Source organism: Nematostella vectensis, chromosome 8 (genome assembly GCF_932526225.1).
Source record: "Nematostella vectensis chromosome 8, jaNemVect1.1, whole genome shotgun sequence".
In the NCBI taxonomy this organism is placed as follows: Eukaryota; Metazoa; Cnidaria; class Anthozoa; order Actiniaria; family Edwardsiidae; genus Nematostella; species Nematostella vectensis.
This window is the reverse complement of record NC_064041.1, coordinates 8,561,466-8,580,321: the sequence shown is the minus strand read 5'-3', so window position 1 is coordinate 8,580,321 and position 18,856 is coordinate 8,561,466. Positions and strand designations below refer to the sequence as shown.

The 18,856-nt window shown below is 39.7% G+C and overlaps 3 protein-coding genes across 3 annotated transcripts; all 3 read left to right on the top strand.

The window, feature by feature from the left end:
• Window positions 1-274: 274 nt before the first annotated feature.
• Window positions 275-6,661, top strand: LOC116603151. Its single transcript, XM_032364221.2, has 3 exons — window positions 275-2,093; window positions 3,066-3,145; window positions 4,654-6,661. Exon 3 carries the CDS (start codon window positions 4,710-4,712, stop codon window positions 5,619-5,621), a length of 912 nt encoding a protein of 303 aa, XP_032220112.2. The 5' UTR covers window positions 275-2,093; window positions 3,066-3,145; window positions 4,654-4,709; the 3' UTR covers window positions 5,622-6,661.
• A 2,093-nt stretch (window positions 6,662-8,754) lies between these two features.
• Window positions 8,755-12,555, top strand: LOC125570229. The gene is made up of 2 exons (XM_048731577.1): window positions 8,755-8,818; window positions 10,314-12,555. The coding sequence occupies exon 2, from the start codon at window positions 10,370-10,372 to the stop codon at window positions 11,279-11,281; it is 912 nt and encodes a 303-aa protein (XP_048587534.1). The 5' UTR covers window positions 8,755-8,818; window positions 10,314-10,369; the 3' UTR covers window positions 11,282-12,555.
• Window positions 12,556-13,669: 1,114 nt separating this feature from the next.
• Window positions 13,670-17,342, top strand: LOC5519323 (chymotrypsinogen B). The gene is made up of 6 exons (XM_001639216.3): window positions 13,670-13,765; window positions 14,245-14,445; window positions 15,085-15,294; window positions 15,886-16,206; window positions 16,373-16,411; window positions 17,195-17,342. Exons 1-6 carry the CDS (start codon window positions 13,708-13,710, stop codon window positions 17,290-17,292), a joined length of 927 nt encoding a protein of 308 aa, XP_001639266.2. The 5' UTR covers window positions 13,670-13,707; the 3' UTR covers window positions 17,293-17,342.
• The last annotated feature ends 1,514 nt before the right edge of the window (window positions 17,343-18,856 follow it).

Genomic DNA, 18,856 nt, shown 5'->3' with positions numbered 1-18,856 from the left:
AATATTTTACATTTAGAAATTGAGTTTTAAGATGGTGCTTTTTGGTTTATCAGAATTTTGGCTAAAAATAGGGTTTTTAAGAGTAAGATTCATAATACAGGTTAGAAGTAGCTTGTGATAGTAAATCAAGTCTATGTTCTTCAGCTAGGCGATATTATAAAGTGGATGATGATTTCAAACTAGTTAGACGTTGAGAGTCACCACCGACTGTTTGATTTTGGAGCCCGGGGGGGGGGGGGGGGGGGGGGGGGGGGGAGGGAACTCTCTAGAAAAGTAGACGGGGGTGTTCTACTTATCTTTTAGGGTATTAAATTCTTTTTGATAACTAACACCACGGTAAGGTACCTCAAGGCCGGTGCAAAAAATTACACATATGTTCTACAAAATATCCTATGGTGACACCTTAAATAGCCTATAAACCAAGGTAAGTGGTGCGTTACTTGCTATAATTTAAGAAATCAAGCAACCAAACTTGGTTGGGACAGAGCCTGATAGGTGCTGATGATGCCTAAATGCTCAATTTGTCCCTGACTTTAACCTATAGGCTGCCCTGTAGCCGCAAATTTACGGTATATGTACCCAAGAATTGAGATTCTTATGCTGTGTTTACACTTGAGCGTCAACCTAGGTTCAGTTTGTGGTTAACTGAACCCCGGTTAGGAGAAATGCGTTTACACTTGAAAACTTAACCTCGGTTGATCATTCAGCTGGAACAGCGCCAATTTGAATTCTGAGGTCAAATTGCTGCTGCGATTATTGTGATTTTTCTGGCCGTTCTTGTTATTCTGTGGTGGCTTCTGCTTGAGATTCACTATAATTCAAGATGATCTTTTAGGGACCACCTTGCATGATGTTTTCTCTTATGTTTGTCGTTTTCGTTGAGTTTTTTTGTGCTAGTACGTTAGGGATTCGCAGTCCCTTAACTTGAAAACAAGTTTGTTGTAAAGTATTGTGTAAAATGTCCAGCAAAATGCGCAAATCTAGAAAACATGTGGTAATCTCATGACTATTGAGTAAACACTATTTGAGAAATGACTGACATCGGAAAGCGATAGCTGACAAGAACTGTCAACAGATTTGCCTGTAACCTCGGTTGAATAAGCTCAACCATGCCTCCTGGAATGGTTGAGCTCAACCGAACCTAGGTTGCGGATCCTTTGTAATTGCCGGCACATAAGTGGCTATTTCGAGCGTGTTCCACACACTTCAAATCTAACCTAGGTTGGGTAGTTACTCAACCTAGGTTGGACACTCAAGTGTAAACGCAGCATTAGCTCGTCTAAACTTCATCAAACTACCAGAGGTGATAGCCCAATAGATGACAAGGGTTTTTGCGTGTCACTCATGGTTGTGGAGTGTTGCTATGGTGACCAGTGAATTTTCAAAGTAAGGGGAAATGCACCCAGTCAAGATACCCATAAAGTGGGTCTCCAAGAATCGTGATTCTATCTATTAAAAATAAATAGCATTATAAATATCATGCACAGCCCAGATTTTTGGTACATTTCCACTTACTTTGAAAATTAACTGGTCACCATAGCAACACTCCATAACCATGAGTGACACGCAAAAACCCTTGTCATCTATTGGGCTATCACCTCTGGTAGTTTGATGAAGTTTAGTTTAGGAAGTCTAGTTTCTCCTAGTGAAATTTTTCTAAGCACCCAGTCAAGATACCCATAAAGTGGGTCTCCAAGAATCGTGATAACTCCGTCGCATTAACTCTGATCAAGACCAAACTGCAGGAGGGGATAGCCCAATAGTTGACAAGGATTTTGACGTGTCAGTCATATACCTCCAGTCATGCATTACATATTGATGCACTCACCCTTTAGAAAGGTGCCTGCTTTTTTATCCACACATGCTAATGCTACTCCAAAATTAAATGCTATGTAGGAGAACAAATTGAGCTCTGGTCCCAGAGGATCGTCTTCGCGCGTACGTTCGCTTCCGGTCTCTGCGTCGCCCTGGGTCCCCGAGGATCGTGTTCGCGCGTACGCTCGCTTCCGGTCTCTGCGTCGCCCTGGGTCCCCGAGGATCGTGTTCGCGCGTACGTTCGCTTCCGGTCTCCGCGTCGCCCTGAGTACTGAGAGGTAGATAGTGTTTGCAAATTTCTCTGTCCCTCAAAGAATTCTTTTATTTATATTATAATCCGCATTTGACCCATCGAACACGTATCGAGAGGTGACGCAGTAGTCTCGGAAGTAAATTGACATTGATGACCCTTTCCTCCGGCCAATTCAGCAACCCTTTGAGGAGCTGTAGCAGGCCATGTAAGAGTTGGGGGGAGGGGGGGGACACAATACAGAAAATATTGGGGGCCACGCCCCTTCTGGTCATTTCCTTAAAATGTTCGAAAATGTTGGGGGAGGGGCATGGCCCCAGTGCCGCACCCCTTGCTACGGCCCTGAATTGAAAAGCAACGAAAAATACCGCTATCCATAGAACATTTCCATGTATACGTCCTAATATATAAGGAGAAATACAAGTATAAGTTATAACACCATCATTATCGTCAATAGAAACCATAAAAACAAGAGCAATTATTAGTTCTTTTCATAAGTAATTTTTTTTCAATCAGTATACCTAACTTAACATTAACGAAAACATTACTATGAACACTAATTTACAAAGCCTTTTCGCAACTTGGGCCATGTAAGTTCCATAGAAAAAGAATTGTGAATCAATAAAATGATTTGCGAATCGCTATTTTTTTGACAAACCAATTTGGTATTGTTGTTGTTGCTTTTGGATTGGTTGTTGAATTGCCCTTGTAGACTTCCGTACTGAAGGAATATATCATGCATCAGTGCCGCAGCAGTCCTCGGAATATTGGGGGGGGGGCACAATACAGGAACATTGAGAAAATATTGGGGCACAGCCACGCCCTTACTGGTCATTTCCTTATAATTTTTGAAAATATTGGGGGACACATGCCCCCGGTGCCCTGTCCCCTGCTACGGCCCTGTGCATGTCTAATTTGATAAGTAAGTCGTTAAGTTTGATTGATATGCATTGCGATTCTAATATTGCTTTCGAAACTAATTTTACAACCACATCGACAGAAGCTGAGAGTTCGACAGAAGCTGCGAGTTCGACAGAATCCCCTTGGGAAGTCAAGAACGACTGCAAGACTTAGCGAAAGGTATAGCGGTCCCTTTTGCTAACGATGTTTCCTGTCTTTTTAACTCACTTTTAATCAATGTAATTATCTACTAGAAGCTTAAATGTTATAAATTCTAAATAAACTGGCATTTCGGAACCTTACTATTGTAAAAACAGAAATAAGCCCAAAAGGCTGTATTACGAAATAGAAATACTGTCTGGTTAGGAATCAGCACTATTAACAAACTTAACAGAAAAGCAGCAGCAAAAGTAGCCTGATCTATAGCAATAGCCCCAATAATAACATTGAGCGCGCTTAAAAAATCAATAGATAATATGATTCTTCGAGAAAACTTAATCTAAATCTCACGCCTATATGAGGGTTTTTTGGAAAAGAAACTATGGACTTGTGAATTTTTTCCAGCTCTGACAGCTTGCCAAGTTTTTGTAACACGGATTCTTTTTATTCAAATTAGCAACATTTGCACACTAAATAACAAGGCATTATTTCCGGCATTCCAGTTTCAATATCTCTCTGTAAAATGGACACATCTTACACATCTTGATTACTAGAGTGACAAGGCAGGCTTTAGGTTTCGGATGCGTTTTGAAGGCTCTTCTTTCAGTTTAATTGCGTTTGTGAAGGCTCCATTAAACGTCCGAATAAATATTGTAGTCGATACAAGACGCGTTTCCAATTCGTTGCGAAGGTTATTCTCAAGTTTTACTTGTCTTGAGTCTTCAAGAACGTTAACGGAGTTTTTCTTTCTTTTTTATGATACTCATACTCATCTAATAAAGAGAAGAGCTATCTTACTCTTTCAGGCCTGATTTTGCTGCTTAATAACTGGATAAGACTTTGGTAACTTTGCATGTCTTTTAGCAAACTCACCGACTTTGACTGAAGAGTCAGGAACAACACAACCAAACGCTCATTTTCTCTTTTTCGTCCTACATGACGGAAAAACATGACGTGACGCTTCAAATAAGCCCATTTCACATCGAATAATGCGGAGAATTTCTCTGAGTACTTAGTAACTTATAGCAAACAAAATATCAAGTGCAGCTTTTTTTAAACTGATGCGACTTTTTGTAAAGTGTCATTTGAAATTTGAGCTTCTCGTCCCTGATTAGTTATAAATTATAGATATATCTTAGTCGGAAGGGTGCACTTTATGTGGAGCCAAGCTTTGTTGTGTTTCCCCCCACCATTTATATTTAGTTAGTACGATTTAAACTTTTTTTAACGGTGAAAGTTTGTAAATAAATAAATAAATAAATTGTGTCTTCTCTCTCTATCTGGAATTGCGCGTTTTCCAGGTTTTTCCGTCATGTCATTTCAACCGAAAATATTGCAATACCTATACCAAATCAGCCGGTGGCAATGAATGTATTTCGCTAGGATGACAACATGGCGAGTGATACCCATTAACCATTGAATTCCTAAAAAAATCTTACTCTGAGAGCCAATAAGAGCAAGCGTAAAAAAATCAACAATAGATTTTCATCATTCCGATAACTAAATGAAAATTTAATTTTTTTTTTCAGGCTGCAACTGGTACAAGAAGACACAAAAAACCTTTTCAGTGAAAAGTGAAAACACGATGCAACCCACAAAGCACGGCGATAAGTCTTGTGAAAAAGAGAGTAAACTACCTTTGCTGTCGGCTAACACAGTACAATACGATGCTAGTATAGCATCATGCCTGCGCCTTCTGCTCCGCCTGGCCCGCCGGACACGTCCGCGCGTAGCCTCTAAGGTGGCATACTCCTTATTCCTTTCCTGGCAGTTCATCGGGCTAGTTGTATTCTACGTACCGCGTGGCGTTGCGTGTTGTCTGGACGAGGAGGCGGCCACTCATGGATGTAACGACTCCATAGTGTTCCCATATGACAAAGAAATCGAGCTGGTGTGGATGGTGTCTCATGTGGCGAACATTATTATTTGTCTTGGTGCATTACTCATGTACAAAGGTGTCTCCGGTATGAGACGTGTCATGAGAAAATTGATCAGAAACCCGAACTTTTGGATCTTAATGTTTATATCTTTGTTATCAGCAGCTAGCGCGTTTATAATTGTCCTGAAGACAAAATACGAAGAAGTTAGTGGTGTGGGCTTTGGGATCTTTGCATCGTTTTGTTTTCAGTACGCTGTTATGGCTACTATGGTACCAATACTCAACTATACCATCATCTCAAAGGAGTGCTTTTACCGTCAAAAATGGATCATTAAAGCCAATCTATTTCTTATGTTCCTGGTAAACTTCACCATGTTTGTTTTGGGCTCAGTGCAGCTGGGATTCCATGTCTCGGGGCTTCCTGGAATTGAGGATACGCGACTGCCCAGCAAGTTCACCAGTCTGTTCCTGATACTTCGTAGGTTTACCAATGTGATGTTTTATTACACCGTTGAAAAGTTTTTCTGGTTCAAGATGTTTCATGATGGCAAGGATATTTTGAGTCACATGGAATGTCTTGATGAACACGAGCAAGTTGAACTGCAAAATCAACCATAAAAGCAGAAATATCCCATAAGAATGACCCAGTAAAGTATTTACGACGAAAGGAACACCAGGAATAAGGGAACAGTATATTGCAATTTATTTTCCTCTAACAAACATGAATGGCAAATTTAAAATACCTCTGCAGCAAACTCCATCCCACCAGTGATTATAATCAATGACTGTCCCTTTTTAAATGGTTTTAAAAAGCCTAGGGCAAGCGCACATGATGCCTGTGATAATATAAAACGTTAGGATTTGTGTCTCTTTTAACGTAGAGTTCAAAAAAACGTTGTAAACATCTAATTCCTGCAAGTTTACGTAGGAATGAGGCAAAAATTGAATCCGATCGGAACTGTCTCTCGGGCCCAAAAATGCTACATCGTTTTCGAATAGAAAACCTACTAGAATTTCAAACGAATAGAAAATTGAAAATAGAAAATCAGCTATACCGATACAAACATCTTTAAGCTGTGTTCACAAGGTGATACTCGGAGTGACGGTGAGCCGTCTGTACATACAGCGTGCAACATGCAATTACAGACCTTGTGCAAGGAGATAAGTTTTATTTTTAGGTGTTAAGGCACGTGCCCTCTGTGCCCCACAACCTGCTATGGCCCACAGGAACACTTCTTGTTTATAGTTTTTATTATAACATTCCAGATAATTATTACATAAATATGCATAAGAAAGAACATATTCTTCGTTAGCTTCATCGTCCCTGGAACATTTCTATGAGTATAGAAAAGACTTCTTGCTTCTAAACAATAGAAAAATGGAAGATGAAATTAAATAGATAAAAATAAAATTTATATTAAATAAAAATAAAATAAAAAGAGCTTTCATTCTGTAGATATCGACTATCACCAATGCTACATGGGAGATGAAATGGAATAGATAAAAATAGAAGTTGTCCAAAGATTCTTCTAACATTCTATGGTAGGCGGCGAAAGTTATTCAACAATAAACCTATTCAATACATAAAAGGATATCTTCACTTTACTTAACTCTGTACCTTACCGTCAACTGATCATAATAAATTCAAGAAACTGAAATTGTATTTATTTTTAGTACCGTCCTCTAGTGTTGAAAAAAATGTTTTGACCCCACCCAATTTGCCGTCCTCTTAGGGGTAAATTTGCTGTTGAACACGCCAAAAGTCGTAGCGTTTTAAGATTGACGAACTGTGGAATTTTTACCCCATTAGGATAAATATGACATCCCTCTTCTATAATATTTATAAAGTGTGTATTAGCTGTCTTCAATGTGCAAAACTTAACTGGCTGCATCAACATTGGCTTTATGGCTTCTATTGAACATGCATACAAAGGAGTCGCGAAAAGTGCTATATCATATACAGTGCCATACACCAAAAACTGGAATTCGACTCTGCCAAATTTTCGTCTTATTAAAGACTCCGTATTAAGTCTCCGTACTGCAGTCTTGTCAATTATATTTTCTCTTCTCTATTAAAAATAAATAGCATTATAAATATCATGCACAGCCCAGATTTTTGGTACATTTCCACTTACTTTGAAAATTAACTGGTCACCATAGCAACACTCCATAACCATGAGTGACACGCAAAAACCCTTGTCATCTATTGGGCTATCACCTCTGGTAGTTTGATGAAGTTTAGTTTAGGAAGTCTAGTTTCTCCTAGTGAAATTTTTCTAAGCACCCAGTCAAGATACCCATAAAGTGGGTCTCCAAGAATCGTGATAACTCCGTCGCATTAACTCTGATCTAGACCAAACTGCAGGAGGGGATAGCCCAATAGTTGACAAGGATTTTGACGTGTCAGTCATATACCTCCAGTCATGCATTACATATTGATGCACTCACCCTTTAGAAAGGTGCCTGATTTTTTATCCACACATGCTAATGCTACCCCAAAATTAAATGCTATGTAGGAGAACAAATTGAGCTCTGGTCCCAGAGGATCGTCTTCGCGCGTACGTTCGCTTCCGGTCTCTGCGTCGCCCTGGGTCCCCGAGGATCGTGTTCGCGCGTTCGTTCGCTTCCGGTCTCCGCGTCGCCCTGGGTCCCCGAGGATCGTGTTCGCGCGTACGTTCGCTTCCGGTCTCTGCGTCGCCCTGGGTCCCCGAGGATCGTGTTCGCGCGTACGTTCGCTTCCGGTCTCCGCGTCGCCCTGAGTCCTGAGAGTTAGATAGTGTTTGCAAATTTCTCTGTCCCTCAAAGAATTCTTTTGTTTATATTTTAATCAGCATTTGACCCATCGAACACGTACCGAGAGGTGACGCAGTAGTCTCGGAAGTAAATTGACATTGATGACCCTTTCCTCCGGCCAATTCAGCAACCCTTTGAGGAGCTGTAGCAGGCCATGTAAGAGTTGGGGGGGGGGGGGGGGGACACAATACAGAAAATATTGGGGGTCACGCCCCTTCTGGTCATTTCCTTAAAATGTTCGAAAATATTGGGGGAGGGGCATGGCCCCAGTGCCGCACCCCTTGCTACGGCCCTGAATTGAAAAGCAACGAAAAATACCGCTATCCATAGAACATTTCCATGTATACGTCCTAATATATAAGAAGAAATACAAGTATAAGTTATAACACCATCATTATCATCAATAGAAACCATAAAAACAAGAGCAATTATTAGTTTTTTTCATAAGTAAGTTTTTTTTCAATCAGTATACCTAACTTAACATTAACGAAAACATTACTACAAATTTAACATGAACACTAATTTACAAAGCCTTTTCGCAACTCGGGCCATGTAAGTTCCATAGAAAAAGAATTGTGAATCAATAAAATGATTTGCGAATCGCTATTTTTTTTATAAACCAATTTGGTATTGTTGTTGTTGCTTTTGGATTGGTTGTTGAATTGCCCTTGTAGGTTTCCGTACTGGAACTAATATATCATGCATCAGTGCCGCAGCAGTCCTCGGAATATTGGAGGGGCACAATACAGGAACATTGAGAAAATATTGGGGCACAGCCACGCCCTTACTGGTCATTTCCTTATAATTTTTGAAAATATTGGGGGACACATGCCCCAAGTGCCCTGTCCCCTGCTACGGCCCTGTGCATGTCTAATTTGATAAGTAAGTCGTTAAGTTTGATTGATATGCATTGCGATTCTAATATTGCTTTCGAAACTAATTTTACAACCACATCGACAGAAGCTGCGAGTTCGACAGAATCCCCTTGGGAAGTCAAGAACGACTGCAAGACTTAGCGAAAGGTATAGCGGTCCCTTTTGCTAACGATGTTTCCTGTCTTTTTAACTCACTTTTAATCAATGTAATTATCTACTAGAAGCTTAAATGTTATAAATTCTAAATAAACTGGCATTTCGGAACCTTACTATTGTAAAAACAGAAATAAGCCCAAAAGGCTGTATTACGAAACAGAAATACTGTCTGGTTAGGAATCAGCACTATTAACAAACTTAACAGGTAAGCAGCAGCAATAGTAGTCTGATCTATAGCAATAGCCCCAATAATAACATTGAGCGCGCTTAAAAAATCAATAGATAATATGATTTTTCGAGAAAACTTAATCTAAATCTCACGCCTATTTGAGGGTTTTTTGGAAAAGAAACTATGGACTTGTGAATTTTTTCCAGCTCTGACAGCTTGCCAAGTTTTTGTAACACGGATTCTTTTTATTCAAATTAGCAACATTTGCACACTAAAGAACAAGGCATTATTTCCGGCATTCCAGTTTCAATATCTCTCTGTAAAATGGACACATCTTACACATCTTAATTACTAGAGTGACAAGGCAGGCTTTAGGTTTCGGATGCGTTTTGAAGGCTCTTCTTTTAGTTTAATTGCGTTTGTGAAGGCTCCATTAAACGTCCCAATAAATATTGTACTCGATACAAGACGCGTTTCCAATTCGTTGCGAAGGTTATTCTCAAGTTTTACTTGTCTTGAGTCTTCAAGAACGTTAACGGAGTTTTTCTTTCTTTTTTTATGATACTCATACTCATCTAATAAAGAGAAGAGCTATCTTACTCCTTCAGGCCTGATTTTGCTGCTTAATAACTGGATAAGACTTTGGTAACTTTGCATGTCTTTTAGCAAACTCACCGACTTTGACTGAAGAGTCAGGAACAACACAACCAAACGCTCATTTTCTCTTTTCCGTCCTACATGACGGAAAAACATGACGTGACGCTTCAAATAAGCCCATTTCACATCGAATAATGCGGAGAATTTCTCTGAGTACTTAGTAACTTATAGCAAACAAAATATCAAGTGCAACTTTTTTTAAACTGATGCGACTTTTTGTAAAATGTCATTGAAATTTGAGCTTCTCGTCCCTGATTAGTTATTAATTATAGATATATCTTAGTCGAAAGGGTGCACTTTATGTGGAGCCAAGCTTTGTTGTGTTTCCCCCACCATTTATATTTAGTTAGTACGATTTAATATTTTTTTAACGGTGAAAGTATAAATAAATAAATAAATAAATTGTGTCTTCTCTCTTTCCAGGTTTTTCCGTCATGTCATATTGCAATACCTTTAAAAAAATATTGCAATACCTTTACCAAATCAGCCGGTGGCAATGAATGTATTTCGCTAGGATGACAACATGGCGAGTGATACCCATTAACCATTGAATTCCTAAAAAAATCTTACTCTGATAACCAATGAGAGCAAGCGTAAAAAAATCAACAATAGATTTTCATCATTCCGATAACTAAATGAAAATTTCATTTTTTTTTTCAGGCTGCAACTGGTACAAGAAGACACAAAAAACCTTTTCAGTGAAAAGTGAAAACACGATGCAACCCACAAAGCACGGCGACAAGTCTTGTGAAAAAGAGAGTAAACTACCTTTGCTGTCGGCTAACACAGTACAATACGATGCTAGTATAGCATCATGCCTGCGCCTTCTGCTCCGCCTGGCCTGCCGGACACGTCCGCGCGTAGCCTCTAAGATGGCATACTCCTTATTCCTTTCCTGGCAGTTCATCGGGCTAGTTGTATTCTACGTACCGCGTGGCGTTGCGTGTTGTCTGGACGAGGAGGCGGCCACTCATGGATGTAACGACTCCATAGTGTTCCCATATGACAAAGAAATCGAGCTGGTGTGGATGGTGTCTCATGTGGCGAACATTATTATTTGTCTTGGTGCATTACTCATGTACAAAGGTGTCTCCGGTATGAGACGTGTCATGAAAAAATTGATCAGAAACCCAAACTTTTGGATCTTAATGTTTATATGTTTGTTATCAGCAGCTAGCGCGTTTATAATTGTCCTAAAGACAAAATACGAAGAAGTTAGTGGTGTGGGCTTTGGGATCTTTGCATCGTTTTGTTTTCAGTACGCTGTTATGGCTACTATGGTACCAATACTCAACTATACCATCATCTCAAAGGAGTGCTTTTACCGTCAAAAATGGATCATTAAAGCCAATCTATTTCTTATGTTCCTGGTAAACTTCACCATGTTTGTTTTGGGCTCAGTGCAACTGGGATTCCATGTCTCGGGGCTTCCTGGAATTGAGGATACGCGACTGCCCAGCAAGTTCGCCAGTTTGTTCCTGATACTTCGTAGGTTTACCAATGTGATGTTTTATTACACCGTTGAAAAGTTTTTCTGGTTCAAGATGTTTCATGATGGCAAGGATATTTTGAGTCACATGGAATGTCTTGATGAACACGAGCAGGTTGAACTGCAAAATCAACCATAAAAGCAGAAATATCCCATAAGAATGACCCAGTAAAGTATTTACGACGAAAGGAACACGAGGAATAAGGGAACAGTATATTCAATTTATTTTCCTCTAACAAACATGAATGGCAAATTTAAAATACCTCTACAGCAAATTCCATCCCACCAGTGATTATAATCAATGACTGTCCCTTTTTAAATGGTTTTAAAAAGCCTAGGGCAAGCGCACATGATGCCTGTGATAATATAAAACGTTAGGATTTGTGTCTCTTGTAACGTAAAGTTCAGAAAAAACGTTGTAAACATCTAATTCCTGCAAGTTTACGTAGGAATGATGCAAAAATTGAATCCGGAACTGTCTCTCGGGCCCAAAAATGCCACATCGTTTTCGAATGGAAAACCTACTAGAATTTCAAACGAATAGAAAATTGAAAATAGAAAATCAGCTATACCGATACAAACATCTTTAAGCTGTGTTCACAAGGTGTTACTTGGAGTGACGGTGAGCCGTCTGTACATACAGCGTGCAACATGCAATTACAGGCCTTGTGCAAGGAGATAAGTTTTATTTTTAGGTGTTAAGGCACGTGCCCCCTGTGCCCAACACCCTGCTATGGTCCAGAGGAACACTTTTTTATAGTTTTTATTATAACATTCCAGATAATTATTACATAAATATGCATAAGAAAGAACATATTCTTTGTTAGCTTCGTCGTCATTGGAACATTTCTATGAGCCAGAGGAACACTTCTTTTTTATAGTTTTTATTATAACATTTCAGATAATTATTACATAAATATGCATAAGAAAGAACATATTCTTTGTTAGCTTCGTCGTCATTGGAACATTTCTATGAGCCAGAGGAACACTTCTTTTTTATAGTTTTTATTATAACATTTCAGATAATTATTACATAAATATGCATAAGAAAGAACATATTCTTCGTTAGCTTCATCGTCCCTGGAACATTTCTATGAGTATAGAAAAGACTTCTTGCTTCTAAACAATAGAAAAATGGAAGATGGAATTAAATAGATAAAAATTAAATTTAAATTAAATAAAAAAAAATAAAAAGAGCTTTCATTCTGTAGATATCGACTATCACCAATGCTACATGGGAGATGAAATGGAATAGATAAAAATAGAAGTTGTCCAAAGATTCTTCTAACATTCTATGGTAGGCGGCGAAAGTTATTCAACAATAAACCTATTCAATACATAAAAGGATATCTTCACTTTACTTAACTCTGTACCTTACCGTCAACTGATCATAATAAATTCAAGAAACTGAAATTGTATTTATTTTTAGCACCGTCCTCTAGTGTTGAAAAAATGCTTTGACCCCACCCAATTTGCCGTCCTCTTAGGGGTAAATTTGCTGTTGAACACGCCAAAATACGTAGCGTTTTAAGATTGACGAACTGTGGAATTTTTACCCCAGTAGGATGAATATGACATCCCTCTTCTATGATATTTATAAAGTGTATATTAGCTGTCTTCAATGTGCAAAACTTAACTGGCTGCATCAACATTGGCTTTATGGCTTCTATTGAACATGCATACAAAGGCGTCGCGAAAAGTGCTATATCATATACGGTGCCATACACCAAAAACTGGAATTCGACTCTGCCAAATTTTCGTCTTTATTAAAAATTTGGCAGAGTCGAATTCCAGTTTTTGGTGTATTGTATTCATTGTTCTGGTACGAGATCGCGACAGTTTGGGCTTTTTGATTATATACAGTGCCAAATATTGTACACTTGTAACGTAAGCCACGAGAGTGATTCCTGCAAATCACTAGATAAAAATTATTCACATTGAAGGATATACAAAGCTTTATTTGTGAGAAAAAAAACTCAAATTAAAATTGCACCAGCATGACTAGGAAATACAAGGGAAATATAGGGACATATAGTTTGAAAGAGAAAAAAAAGATGTTTTGCTTCGATGAAGATCTAACGCTCGAAACGCTAGCGAAACTAGGCATAAAACATACCATTTTAACTTTATGTTGTTTTATTTCCCTGATCTGCTACTCATAACACCAAGATATAGCTTGTCTGAAGTTTTTCTAGTCTCACAAGTTATGGTCTTCTGGTCAAAGCAAGGGAGGTTCTCATGCCTTTCTAAATCCTCTTCCCTAATTACTTCTAAGGCCCTTGACTTAGCAGGGCCGTAGCCAGCCATCATGGGGCACTCGCCTCGGTAAAATTTTGATGTTTAGTGTTTCACAATTGAAAAGTATGAGATAAAACACCTGCTTTTGTTGGATTTAGTGGCAAGCTTTGCCTCGGTAAAATTTTGATTCTGGCTACAGGCCTGCTTAGCATCCCACAAATCAGCTGAAAGCTGCGGATAAACACCTGGAATGATGATCAAACAGACGAGGACTTAAATCCGTCGAAAATAGACGCCAGACTTTATTGGAGACGTTCATAGGGGAAGATGATGTTTCTGTCGATATTCGTGTTGGGCCTTCTTGCCCAGGCCTCGTTTAGTTACGGTTAGTACGCCAATATTGTTACACCTTTTTAATCACTGGCAGGCAGGTAAATAGGTTCCAGAAACGTTTAAGTCTTGTCTTGAAATTTAAAGGATCCATATTCACTGTTAAAGAATGTGGAGACGGAGAAGGAAGCGAAGAAGACACAAGCGGGAAAACACGAGTCGAAGAGGAAACCGAACACTTACGTTTTCTTCCTTTTGCTCTTTCGCACACTCTGTTTCTCGTTCGACCTTAATCTCCCAGTGAAAACTCGACTTTCGTGTTCCGTTTTGTTCGCTGTTTAAAACCACACAGACAGAGTTGGTGGAGGGTAGATTGTTTATTTTAGCGAGTACTATAAGAATTGGAATAAGAAAATTCATTTTCTGCTATTCATTAAACTTAAGTGCCTGCTATTCTGCATTGCTGTTTTGGTATATCAGTATTTCTTTTGTACTGAACCCGCTTTTTTTCTCGGCATTTTTTTTCTATCTCAGCTTCTTGCGGCCGACGACCAGGAGGGACACGTATCATCAATGGCGAGGAGGCGGTGCCTAATTCGTGGCCATGGCAACTGTCACTCAGAGTATATGGCAGCCACAACTGTGGCGCTTCCCTTCTCAGTCCTGGATGGGCGCTAACCGCTGCCCACTGTGTACAACGATCAAGTAACCCGGCTGACTATACGCTGGCCGCAGGTACGACGGGCTCATTATTAACTGGGTATATTTAGTGCTGTGTTTTAGAGGGTCAAATCAAATCGCTGTTGCAGACTTCCTGTGTCTCGCGGAACAAATTCAGGGGGCGGCGTTACAAGGTTAAGCACTGAATAGAAATTCGATACCGGTGAACACCTTGGTTGATGATTAATTTCGAAAGCTTCTAGATGGATCTATCACCGGAGTTAAAGAACTCAGCTGTTCCATAAAGCCAGAGAATTTCTGCTCTTTTTCATAAAAGACATATTACAAAGCTATGTGGTGATAATGGTCTGAAAACTACTAATTATATGATGTTGTTGGTTGTGATTATGGTATTAATAATTGTGATGAACACATATCAATGAATGGTTGTCTTTTTTCTAAATGGTCTAAAGGAGCCGGGTGCGAGCGCGCGGGAGACCTGTGGTATTCTAAAACGTTAGGGACTAGGCTCCATTTCCAAGTGGCTGCCAGCAAATTTGTAGTAAACACGAATTCCTACAAGTTTACTTACAATGTAATGATAAGGATTATAATTATGGTAATGATAATGATGATGATTATGGTAATGAGGATGATGATAATTATGGTTATTATTTTAATAGTGATATAAATCTAGATTTATTTCAATGGTAGGTGCGCACCGTAGAGTCAATGACGCGCATGCTCAAGTGTTGCGTGTTTCTCAAGTCATCTCACACAAGGAATTTAGCATGGGTCATCTTAGGAATGATGTCACACTGCTAAGGCTGTCCGCTCCTGTCCAATTATCGGACAAGATCGGCACTATCTGTCTTCCAGCTCACGGCGACAGGGCGCCCGCGGGCGGTCACTGCTATATCAGCGGTAAGTTGAGTTGTAACTACAGTATAGCAACGACAATAACAGTAACAATTATATAACTGTTTTCATTGGCTTACTCTTTGGTGGCTTCCAAACACCCTCGCTTCATTGCATTAATCTATCAGAGAGATTATCTGTTCCCTTGTCCCATGAGGGACCATTTCTTTTTTACCAGCCAGCAGTGGTTGGGCACATTAGCACATGAATAATTGCCAGTCTAACCGATCGGGACGATATTTTCCCCAAGCATGAGCCTGCGTAGCTAGCGTTTCCGTGGAGTTTAAGCAAGAATAGAGAGCGAGCGAGGAATATGGCCGCGCGAGAAATGAGGCGAGCGCAAAAAAAAGAGAAGGGGGAGGAGGCGGGGGAAGAAGGCTACCCAAGCATCCGCTCCAGCGCCCCCGAAGTATTTCCAGCACAACTAGTTCAACTCCACAAATTTGCCAGAAGAACCATTCGGGACAATTTATTTCCAGTAACCAAGGGGTCTAAACATTTTCCCAGCCAGCAAAAAAACAGGCAGCGGAACAGATCCGTTTCGTGCCCCTGCACTCTTGAAATCGCCGTAACGCTCTTTCAAAATTGAACTCGCAGGCTGGGGAAGAATTTCATCTTCAGATTTGTACAAAGGGGCAGATAAGCTCAAGCAATCCAAGGTCCCTGTCGCCGACCACCAGACCTGCCGCCGCACAAATGGTTACAGTGTGGACGAACATTCCATGATCTGCGCGGGAGGAGCCGGTAGCAGCGCCTGCAATGGGGACAGCGGTGGTCCCCTTCAGTGCTTGGAGAACGGGCGCTGGGTACTACGCGGTGTTGCATCATGGGTAACAGCCAAGACATGTCCGGGAAACACCTTCTCAGTGTACGCACGCGTCAGCTCCTACATTAATTGGATCGAGGGCATCCAGGCCGGTAAGTGGTCCTTAGAATAAGCACAGTCACTTTTAAGAACGGCTTTCCTAGGCCTCACGGTATATCCAATGAAGAGTATAGGGGGTGATGTAAAAATAAATTACAACTTTCAATTCATCTAATACTATCTTATAATTATATCTTCTAACTGTTTATTATTGTTTAGGTGGAAGTGGAGGAAACGGTGGGAACGGTGGAGGGTCTTGTAAGTATTTCACTTCACTTTTCCATTGATCCTTATTAATACCAGAATACCACCTACAGTGAAAGCTCTATATAAGGGAAACCTTGCCTTCGGGGCTATTTCCAGACTAGAAATGAATTTTGTCCGGAAAGGGGTAGAGGATGGCTGCTGGATGAAGAAAAGGCACTTCAATTCTTTTTTTCTCTTCTTTTGTTCAATTTAACTTACCAATATATATGTTTGTATAAGGGTTGAATTGAATAATAAAAATGGTTAAAACAAACTGAAGAAACTGAACTGAATATATTTACTTTCGTGGGAGTGCTGTTCCAAAAAGAAAAATATTTTCTATTTTTAAGTTTTTTATCCTAAACTGGGTATATATTTCAAGCATCTCAACACTGAACAGGGTTCCGATTTTATTATCTTGGGTTTCACATGAATTGCCAAGTTGAAAGTCGTCACTCTTAGGTTCAGAGTATAATCGTTTTTTTCGAGATCGTTTGTTCAAACATGGTACAAAAACTGTTTCATTTTCCCAAACAAGGGCTGTATACCCCCTGGGTTTTATTAATCTACTAGTTAAACCAGACAACTGTATAGTTAAAACTTTCAGGGGCGGAACCAGAAGTTTAAAAAAGGGGGGGCCGAAGCAAAAGTTTCAAGGAAGGGGAGGCCAGCCTAATTGTTTTTCCGTATATTTTTAAGCCAAATTTCTGAAAATAGGGGGGGGGGGAGGGCGAAGACCGCTCGCCGGACCCCTAGATCCGTCCCTGACTTTATATCGCTTGCTTTTTCTTCCAGCTTGCCAAGACTACCACCGTAACTGTCCACAAATGAAGAGGTTCTGTTCTAACAGAGGCGTCAGAAATAAATGCCCCAAAACCTGCAGAGTCTGCTGAGATCACTTGCGCTTGGTGCAATAATAAACAAATAAAATATGCTTTATGCAGTTTGTAGTCGTTGGGTGTATTGGCATATGGCATACCGCCGCCCCCTATCCCCCTGATATTTCAAAAATATATAAGGAAATGGCAAGTATTGGGTATGCCAAATATTTTTCTGTATCGCCCCCCCCTTCCCCCCTAATGCACAGTTTTTGCGTCCTGCTTTTAACCCTATTCAGACTGGGGGGGGGGGGGGGGGGGGTATTTTCTTTTGCAAATCATAAGAATCCAAGATGGCGGATCCAAGATGGTGGAAATTTACAAAAAAATGATTATAAACGATTTTGTGGCCTTTTTGCATTGTAAAGCCGTTAAAAGGTTGATTTTAACATATATGAGAAATGCAAGATGATTCCAACCCGATATCTGACAATTTAGGCATTATTTGAAAGAATAGCTAGACATCGTATTTTTGGACGTGATTGTGACGTCATAATTGACCACACCCCAAATAGGGTGTGAGGATTCTTTGCGTGCCTGTGATCATTGTCTGTAAGTTTGATTTTTAACGTTGATTCTTCCCTTGGTCCTTTGCGCCAGCGCTAAACCTTCCCATGGCTCATTGCACCCTAGGCGACCACTAGTATATTTTCAACTTGTTTATACTGAATTGAGACGCGTGGGTACGAGGCAGTGACCCTCAAGCAGTAACGTGCGCGAATGCCATCAAATGTTCCAGATTATAAATGTACTTGGCAAAGCAAGTCTTACAAAAATAACAGCGTTTTAGGCAGCCATTAGATTATATCTGCTATGACCTATCGCTTCATCACAGACCTCCGTTATTTTAAGTAAAATAATGGAAAAACGTGCTTTCAAATCATCGGCTAACTGCACAGTCACAACTGCTACCAATATTTTTATCACGTTCACTGTGATTTTGAAAGATTTGAGACAAATATATTATCTGGTAAAGGGCATATCTAAAACTGGCTCAAAAATCATATTCCCTTTCCATCTTTTTCATTCAGAAAATTAATTATGTGTGTTATTAACCTTCTTCAGTCTGCCCTGAAGAAGTATTAAAGACGAAAATTAGGGGCGAAAATTTGAGTCGAATTCCAGTTTTTGGTGTATTGTTTTCATTCTTCTGATCCACGAACACGACTATTTGGGCTTTTTGTATTTATTTGTCATTCTATTTTGATGTGCATGTAATTTTCCCAGTTTATCCACACATGCGTGGGCAAATTTTAAGTATAGTTTTCAGTCGTGACTGATTAAAGATAGACGATAGCCTTTGAATATAACGCTTCAAGGGGTTTTCTTCAAGGGGTTTTCTTAAGTTTATAATGGCTGTTAAATTACCGCATAACTGAAGAGTTTTTAAAAGGATCTTTTGTTGAATGCTTAGCACACTCACACTTTAATTTTATGGACTTTAAAATCTAAGAATTCATTCACAATGTGTTAAAAATTAAAACACTTCTTTTGAGGAGTGTGTTATGAATGTTCTTTTTTGTTCTGTTTCTTCAAATCGCTATCGCACTTTCATTTTGCATTGTATAAACTTGAACGT